At 42.2% G+C, this 9,894-nt stretch overlaps 1 protein-coding gene across 1 annotated transcript; it reads right to left on the bottom strand.

The window, feature by feature from the left end:
* Nucleotides 1-75: 75 nt before the first annotated feature.
* On the bottom strand, nucleotides 76-5,560 carry cdk5rap3 (CDK5 regulatory subunit associated protein 3). The gene is made up of 14 exons (XM_063892931.1): nucleotides 5,397-5,560; nucleotides 5,070-5,115; nucleotides 4,642-4,773; nucleotides 4,280-4,380; nucleotides 4,073-4,121; nucleotides 3,329-3,507; nucleotides 3,113-3,249; nucleotides 2,760-2,904; nucleotides 2,428-2,535; nucleotides 1,557-1,632; nucleotides 1,380-1,468; nucleotides 631-836; nucleotides 374-545; nucleotides 76-205 (listed from the first exon to the last, which is right to left on the bottom strand). The coding sequence occupies exons 1-14, from the start codon at nucleotides 5,400-5,402 to the stop codon at nucleotides 140-142; spliced, it is 1,512 nt and encodes a 503-aa protein (XP_063749001.1). The 5' UTR covers nucleotides 5,403-5,560; the 3' UTR covers nucleotides 76-139.
* Between the last annotated feature and the right edge of the window lie 4,334 nt (nucleotides 5,561-9,894).

The following is a 9,894-nucleotide window of genomic DNA, read 5'->3' as shown; positions in this document are numbered from 1 at the left end:
AACTATCCATTACTTTATTATTGTTTCTCAGTGTTAAACCAGAAAATGTAAAGAACACAAACAAGACGTAATAAATGACAATTAAATACCACTTTAATTTCTGAGAACAAAAGGTTTTTAGTAAATGTCACAACATCCACTATATATTAACCCCCATTAGGTTGACAGGCCGGTTGTTATACCGCCTTGAAATGTCTGCTTCAATCTGCAAAAGAAAAAAAATCTGGATTAATCACGACAATACTCATTATTACAGTCAACATAGATCGAATGATCCAATGATGTGGGTGGGGAGGAAAAACCCTACAGCACTTTCTCTTTCTAGTGAACTACCATGTGCACATAAAAATAAATTGAAAGTGTAATCCAATACCATTTTCTGGAGTTCCCGGGTGCGTCCTGCCAGCAGGTCGACACGAGGCTCCAGCCTGGACTGCTCCTCCAGAGCTTCCTGTCTCCTTTCAACCATTGAGGCAGCTTTCAGGACCAGGATGTCTGCCTGCTTCAGCTTCTGCCTCAGCACCTCTGACACACGCTCAACATACCTAAACAACACATTTCAGATGAAAGAAAAAATGAAAATGTGGTGATTTGTACTGACTGAAGCAGATGCTATGGGGATCAGCGTACCGTGGCGAGGCCTGGATCATAAACAGGTGCTGCATCCGTAGCGAGGTGAGGCGGCCCAGAAGGTCCTGCACCTCTGAAAGCATCTCTCGCACGTGTTCACGGGATTGGGCTTGGATGACAGAAGGGGCCATCTGGAACTGGCTCATGGCTACCACATCTCCCTCCTCTCCCATCTCACTTATGCGCAGGGTTAAAAACACTTCCAGCTGTACAAACACATGAAACCAGCATCACATGTTTAGGCTAAATCCGTCAGATGAACTAACCCAAATACTTTAAAGCAACCGTCCTTCTGCCGACCTTGTGTCCAACAATATAATGTACTTATTTGAAGCATTTATTTTCCTTTTTCCCTTATTATTTGAAACGTTTTCCTTTATTTTTGATCACCCAAGACAAGGTTCTTTTAATCATTATCTTTAGTTTGATACTTTTACAGCATTATTCCTCTTTTAACATTTATACAATACAATTATTGAACTTGTTGACCATCGGTTGTTTTTGATTTTGCAACTAATAAATGTACAATTTCAAATTAAAAAAAGGGTTAATTGTATTTCCTTAAGGCCTGTAGGTGGTAATTATTTCCAAAATGTAATAAATGATATCGTACCAGTGCTCTAAAAATGGGTTTTCAGTGTTCAAGCCATTTATTTGAATCGTTTCCTAAAAGCTAAGACTCTTTATTCCAAATAAGGGATGCACGGTTGTTTAAGAGTTATTTGACACTAGATGGCAGCAGTTCTTACCTCCATGAGCTCATCAATGAACTCACTGCGTGACTGAGAGTTCTCCAGTATAGTCAGAGCATCCTCACCTCTTGCCACACCCTCAGGACCTGCAGGATAACCAACCTTCTTTTAGCAAACATTATGTATGTTAACAGCTGAGCGATAATGGTGATTCAAAAAGAGAAAAGTAGTTACAGTCTGTGCCTGCGTCTACAACTTCAATTTCAATGGGAGCTGCTTCACTGTCACCCCAGTCAATGCCACCATTGTCCTGTTAAAGGGAGCCATGTACAAGATGTTATAATGAAGCAGATGTTCCAAAAGCAACATTTTCCCAAATGTGTTCTCTTTAATTGCTTCTAAAAACAACACCATTGGGCTTACGACAGTTGTCATTCCACTCAATACTACAGTGGAATATCCCTCCCCCCTCTGATCTTCTTCTACCTGCTCCCTCTTCCTGCCATCCTTGAGGGGCAGAGCTAAGTAATCTAGAAATGCAGCCGGCTCACCTGTGGCAAATCATTTCCTGAACAAAGAAGCGTCATGTGGAAGCCTCACACCAAATGTTTGTCTGCATAAATGATCTGCGAGTGTTCTTTTCTATATATGGAATAAATCTAACAGCTTACGTTGTTTATAGCCTTGTTGGCTGAACTGTTTAAACTGCACTAGTTTAATTTAGTCGCAATTCTTAAGCTTAATTATGCTCGCAGATGACTACATTGCTGAAATATTTTTTGAATTATAATTACTATGTGTAATCTCAATGTAATTTGTTATCCCCTTTTCTGTCAGATAAATCAACAAACAATAAGGGATAATTACATACATTTGTAGATGCCTATTTCTTTTTTCTTTATCTAGAATGAGAGTAAATGTAGCAATGTATTTCACAATAGGATCAATTAGCTAGATTAATACTATTACAGAATGCAAACCACATATTTAAATGTTCCATCCGTAGAAAATGTTCAACATTCAAATGAATATGTACCATAACAGTTGGGTAATATAATGCGTATGATAAAATGAGTACTGTATATTTTAAATCAGGATATGTTACCTCAGAGCCGGTCTCCAAACTGATGCCATAGTCGGCCCCATCCTCCATTGTGATGGCGGAGGTAACACCCAGAGTGTCTGCACTGCTGCCAAAGTTACCCCAGTCAATCTGGAGTGGATTTTATCAGATGATACAGAACATTTAAATCAGCAGTGAGGCAAATTAATTGTCAAGGAATGTTGAAATATCTTGCAGTAGGAAAGAGCTGCCCCCAAAAGGACTCTTAGTGAGTACATTTGACAACATGTACTCACTAAGTACATGTTTATCAGGGGACAGATGTACATGTGTCCCCTGATAAATATACTCAATATAGAGACAGTAGAACCAACCATATCATCTGTGACTGTTTCAGAAGGTGCTTCCTCCACAACTGGCCTCTCAATAACTGTGGGGATGTTCCCTGTTCTCCACTCATAAAACGTTGTGTTCCCCTTCTGCTGGGCGAATGTCAGCATGGGCAGGACTGGTTCAGACCTACAGATGACAAGATTTGTGATTATGACAAACAAAAAGCAAAAATGTTCCCGTCTTTATTTTATTTATAGGCAATAAACATGTTTTTTTTTATTTTAGGGGCTGCAAATGTTTTATTTGCTGCTGCTAGGAATGTGTGTATGTAAAGAAAAACGGAAATTCTAGAAATAGCTATGGTATGTAGGACTGTATTTTGTTATATACTCACCACTCGCATACAAAGTTTGTGAAAGCTGTATAAAGCTTGATGTGCTCCTCAAACTTCACTGCATCACTCCCCACCTGATCAAGAACCGCTGGTAGGTCTTTGACCAGAGCCTGCAGCTCCCGGGCCACATTTTCTCCCTGTCAGAGGAGGACAAAGTAATCAACAGGATGGAGAATATCTACACAGAGCAGTACGTTCTAATGTTTTTCTACTTACTGTGATGCCGTACTGTTTGCAGGCAGTGTAGTAGCGCTCCCTCAGGTCTGTGGCCGAGCTCTGGCAGTCCACTTCCCGCCGGCTCAGCTCCTGCTGCAGCTGCTGCGCTTTGGCCAGCTGCTTCCTCAGAGCCGGCCCTTCATAGCTCACGTTGCGACTCAGCAAGCTGGCCACCTCCGCTGGGAAGCACATTCGTTACTTTAAACAACATTTATGGGATCAGGGGGTACCATCAGGTTATTCCTGGACTCAAAACATCATGGCCGCTTTGCTTGTAATTTAAAGATGTTATAAGACCCACAATATCCACACTGGGCATCATAATGACACCCAGGGTGAGTATTGTGAGTGCATCAGTAGTTGGGGAAAAAAAAAATTAAATTCTGGAATAAACCATGTAATGATGCAAGACCCTTTGCATGCATGTGTTCCTACACATGCATAAATGCAGAAAATATATTAACACTTATATTATTTTTTCTTGTTTGTGCATTAGCATTGTCTGTTTTCTTATGTGTCTGTCTGATGAAAACTATATGCATTTCATTATTTTCTATACACTTATGCAATTTTGGCAATTCATTTCTTCCACAGTGTAGCATAATTTGATCAGCAGCATCAACAACTTTAATTAAAATGTTTTGACGGCCAGAAATACCTTTACTTCCTTATAAAATACAGAGGAACCTTACAGTGCATACAGATGTTATACAACGGAAAAATACATACAGATAATAAACTTACCCAAATAGATATTATCAGCCTCATAAAGGGACACAATCTCTTGCCAGTCCTGTTAAAACAAACACAATTCAAATCTGAATGTGAGGATTTTTTTTCTGTGGTTTTAGGGCAGAGGAACAGAACACAAAGCAAGCCCCTCAGACTCTTTGTTTGAGGTACTTATTGGAAACTCCAGCAGACAAAAGCAGCTTGTTTGAATATGCTCACCTTCATCCTCTGAGATGAATATCTGCCAAAGATGTTCTTAGAGGAGGCCTCAGTTCCCTTCAGTATCTCCACTATCCTCAAGCAGTGAAAGTAATGAATGTCTGTCAATAAAAACAAACAAAAGAAACTTAGAAGCCTTACTACATTTAAGGAACAAGAAAGAGAACTGGACTTCACTTTACTGCACAAAAAATCATATATCAATACAATGGAGAACTAAAGCTGCAACATAAAAATTCATCTGTTGTATTTTAAAACAGATTCTCATTCAGGAAGTCTAAAAATGTATGTTCATCTCTGTGACTTCAATGTAAAAGATGTTAACAGATGAGAGGCTCAATCTCGGGTTTTAATGGACCTACAGGAGCCGGAGAGGAGCTGCTTGATCTCCTCATTCTCTGGCATGTCCTGAATGGCAGCATTGATCTTCTCTCTGATTTCTTTCACTGCAGTCTGCCATTTCAAATTACAGTGACGACGGTCCAGCAGCCAGTCTGTGGACAAAGAATGATTCAACATCAATATGCATCTGGCGTCATCCGATTCATCTGTTGCAGTCAACAGTTGGTGACGTTAGGACAAGACTTTAGTTTACACATAAGCACTGGTGGAAATATTCTGTTGATGCACAGTTTTGCTTAAGAGAAGTATTGAATGCAGGAAGTCACTTGTAGTGGAGTATTTTCACATTATTAGTAATTTTACTCAATAAAGGATCTGAACACGTTTTTCACCATTGCACATAAGTAACATATGGATATAACAGCAACTCATTTTGTTTGTGTCTTACCCAAGAGCTTGCTGGTCTGTATGTCAATTGGAAGGTTTTGAATATTCTGTTGAAGGGGAAAAGACAGAGAAAACATTAATAATACACATTGTAAGCGACTTAATTTTTAGTTGTACCTTGTTTCTGGATAAATAAATCGCATTAGGGTGCAATATGTGACGTTAAACGGCTACACACAGAACAGAATGGCAAACTTTGTATATCGCATATCTTTGGAAGTGATTTACTTTTTAGTTGCTGGACTTTGATTAGTTGACAGCTAGCAAGCTAACGTTAGCTAGCAAGATTTAATGAAATCCAACTCAAAAAGACTTAATTTCAGCTTACCTCCATCTTCACTTTACGTCCTCAACATCAAAGTACTTACAATATGTTAGGGCTTCATTATATGTTTATTTATCAGGTTTTAATTCAGCATTATTGTCACCAGCCGAACTTCACTGTTTATGACACGTTACGAAGAAGGAGAGCCAATAGAAGGAGGTGATGTTATATCTGTTGTAAGGACTGGCCAATGATATGACACTGTGCTGATTCCTACAGCTGATTGGTGGATGGTTCATATCCTTAGGTGTAAATCTACAATGCACCACTAGAGGGGGGCGTCCACCTATAACTGAGATAATATTTTAAAGCAAACCAAGATATTGTCTATTGATTTATTCTGTTGATAAAAACATAAACAAACAAACAAATAAACAGACAAGCAAGCAGTCACCACGTTAAATGTATAAGCCTAGTAAGCATGGAGTTACTTATATGATGGTATATTTATTTTATAATAATTCCTAATGTTATCTGTCTTGTCCTTGCGTCACACATTTTAAATGATGTTCTCAAAAATAATATAAAATAGAACACTGATTATCTCTGTTATTGATTATGTATGTGTGTGTATATTGATTATTTGATGGGAAAGAGTGAGAACAAAACCAACAAACATGAATGTGTCCCAACCTGTCAATTGGTTCACTGTACCATCGTAGCTATTCCCTGAACCCAAAGTTGACCATTTGCTGAGTAATAAGCAGAGAAAGAAATCAGGGGATAGAGCCAAGGAAGTTGAATCTTTTTTCAACAAGAATGGAGGTCGTATCTAGTTTTAAATAGTAGGCTACGATACGTTTATAGTAATTGACATTATTGTACTATACAACTTCATAAAAGTATCATACTCCAACAAATATTTGAGTCAAACTCACACATTGATTTGTTATGAAAAACCAAAGTAATAATATAACATTACGGTAATTTCACAAAAGAAAAATGGGTGCTTTTAAAATACTGTACAGCAGAAGCAATGCCTTTCGTGTGACCTACTTTCAGATAATTTGAATGTAAAACAAACTTGCAAAGTAAGCGTCCATTCACTGTCTGAGATTCTATGTAATCCATGCAAAACAACAGGGGCCCTCACCTCATTCACATGAACTTTCAGAGCCTACAACTCTCCATTTACTTTAGTTAGACTGTCCAGGTTTTCACTAAACTACCTGCTATAGTTTAATAAACTCCCCTCTGGAAGGGTTATCCGGACAAGTACGGCGGATACAACTCGAGTCACTTTACGAAGTGTTATTGCGCACACATACACAATAAATTCTGTTTCAGCTACACTAGCCCGTTGGTAACGTTAGTTACTTAGTGACATTTAGTTAGGTTGTAAACCTGCAATGCAAACACAAAACAAAACCCGAATTAACCAATGAAATTATACACTCGTTCATATTAACATTAATTCCTCATTTAACCTAGCTTAGCTCATAGTCACCCACTGACAAGGCATACCAGTCCTGACCATCAATTGAATGAAAACAACAAAAGGGGGAGGCACCTTGTGGCGAGTCGTGCATATACACACACACAGGTCGGAAACCAAGTATGATAACAAAATAAACCTTAATATAACATGAAAGATATTACAGCAATCAGTTACAGTAACCTGGTTTGATTACAATATAAATATAAACATAACTTTCCCTATCACTTATAAATATATATATATATATATAAAGCAATAGTTTCCTCTGCTGGAAAGTTCTACACCTCCCACTTGGGCTACTGATTCTCGAATGCAAGCAGGCCACCATAACCAGCTCAAACAGTTAAACTTCTATATGAATTTCACCCCATAACCATGCACATAACGTTGCACTCTTGAACATGAATGCCACAATATGAATAACTATAGGATCAAGGTAGTTTTAATGTCCATAACCAACACTCATCATCCTTGATGAGATGACATCTTGATATCCTTTACCGAAACACACCACCAACCTCTAAGACAGCGGTTCCCAAACTTTATTTGCGGCGCACCCCCTTCTACGTCCCAACCGGGTTGACGCACCCCCCCAAAAAAGGCAAAAAAACAAACAAAAACCGCGACAAAGCTTTGTCATGAGACGTTCCAGCAGCTGTCTTCTTCTACGTTTCTATCAAAAACTAATAAATTATAGTTTTTTTATTTAAAATAAAAGGGATTACAAAGGAAATGTTTATTGTTCCTGTTTTTTATTGTAGCCTATGGAAAAATCCCACTTAAAAAACAAAACTGTGTAATATTTTTATACCAGACCACCATTACATGTTTCATCTTGCGCACCCCCAGGGGTGCGCGCACCACACTTTGGGAATCCCTGCTCTAAGAGAATGGCGGTGGGGGGGCCTTGATCCTTTACCGAAACACACCATGGTGGGGCTCCTTTACTGTCCTTTACCAACCGAAACACACCATGGTGGGGCTCCTTTACTGTCCTTTACCAACCGAAACACACCATGGTGGGGAGGTCATTTGCTCCTCCACTGGTAGCAGGACCACCAGCCTCCTAACGTCCCTGTGGAGGATGGTGGAGGGACAGTTCTCAGCATCACGGCTTCTCTTGGACTGCCCGCCGACAACCGGACAGTTCTGGCATGTTCTCACTCTCACGTCTCGTACTACACCCTTCAAATCAGGACACGCCTCCACGACTCGACCCAGCCTGAACTGGCCCCTAAGCGCGTTCTGGTCCGCCAACCACACCAGGTCCCCCGTCGCAACATTTCTAGCAGGCGCGTGCCACTTCTGTCGGATGTAGAGACCCGGACCCGCCAGCTGGCTCCACCGCTTACAGAACTTGTTGACCTTGATCTGGACTGCTCTCAGACGCACGACGGGGTAAGTTGGATACTCGAACCCTCCGGCGTCCCCACTGGGTCCTGCGCGTCCGAGCAGGAGGGAGTTGGGAGTGATAACTTCCACCGTCTCGTCTTGTACCTGGGCCCTGGCACCGATTGGTCTCTCATTCGACAGGTTACCAACCCATTTCGGTGAGGAGAGCCAGCCGGGTGAAATACCCACGTCCAGTCGGTTCCTGCAGCTGCCGCCTTCCCTTGGACCTGATCCTTGTCGATGTCACTTAGGAACTCATAAAGCTCCCGTAACGCCCACGAAGTTGGTTCCTTGATCCGACCAGAGCTTTCTTGGGTGACCCCTGAGAGCTGTGAAGCGCTGGTACGTCTTAAGGAATCCTTCCGTCGACAGATCTTCCACGATGTCTGCATGCACTGCTCTCGAAGCCATACAACTGAACACCACACCCCAGACTTTCATCTTTATTCTTCGTTTTACAGTGTCTCTAACGACGTAGGGACCGAAGAGATCCAGTGCCGCAAACTCGAAGGGTGCGGCTGGTTCAGTTCGTTTGAGTGGAAGCTCACTCATCACCTGTTTGCACATTCTTGCTTTGGTCTTTCGACAGTGCATACAGGAGTCAATGACACTTCTGGCGATCCTTGGTCCCTGTACCACCTATGCTTTAGACCTCACCCGGAGGAGTGTACCAGCAACACCTTCGTGGTTAGCCTCATGGGCCTCCCGCGAGAAAAGGGTGCTGATCCACGCATTGTGGGGGAGCAGAGGCACACCGGTCTCCCCCTGGGTAATGGTCTGGACCCTACCATGGCATCGCAGCAGTCCTGAAGCTTCATCCCTGCTGACAACGAGTCTGTTTAGTGTCGTCACAGGAAATGTAACTCCCTTCTGGGCGGCCAGGCACATGTCTTGGAATGCAGCTTTGAGTTCCCTTACTATGTAGGCCAACCACTTCTTCACAGCTCTGCGGACATAACCGACTATTCCACAGAGCTTAGCTAGAGAACTGCACCTTGTTGGATCCACTAGGTCTATAAGCGCAGCTCCCCACAGCGTCTCTGTTTCCGTGGTCTCGGTTGAGATCAATTTCATCCCATTTTCTGAGGACGCTGGAGCCCCGCTAACTCCATCTGTGACTACTGGACCTTCACCACCAGGACTGTCGGGGTCTAACAACTTCCTTGCTTGAACTCTGGTGAGGACTGCCGAAAAGGCCTTTCTCTGGAGTTTGCTCACCATCTCTCTAGCATCGGTTGCCACTTCTGAAGCGGACTTCATGGGCCAATCCTCGACTGGACTAGACAGGAACTTGGGACCCTCCTGCCACTCAGAGTCCCCACCCAGCAGTTCAGGGGAGCACCCCCTCGTGACTAGATCAGCGATGTTGACCTCACGTGGTATCCACCACCAGTCAGTCACGGGTCCAGCCTTCTGAATCTCTCCGATTCGGTTTGCGAAGAACGTCTGGAATCCGTAACTCTCTTTCTGGATAGCTCCCAGCACCGTCTGACTATCAACGAAGTGGTACCACCTCTCCACTTCCAATCGCCCATGCTTCAATACGTATCCCTTTAGACGTGTGGCGAAGACAGCCCCGCAGACCTCAGCCTTGACCGTGTCGCCTTTCTAGTCGAGGGGGGTTAACTTGGCCTTTGACTCCACCAGCCGGGTGACCACACCATCTGACTT

Source organism: Eleginops maclovinus, chromosome 10 (genome assembly GCF_036324505.1).
Source record: "Eleginops maclovinus isolate JMC-PN-2008 ecotype Puerto Natales chromosome 10, JC_Emac_rtc_rv5, whole genome shotgun sequence".
In the NCBI taxonomy this organism is placed as follows: domain Eukaryota; kingdom Metazoa; phylum Chordata; class Actinopteri; order Perciformes; family Eleginopidae; genus Eleginops; species Eleginops maclovinus.
This window is presented reverse-complemented; position numbering and strand designations above follow the sequence as displayed.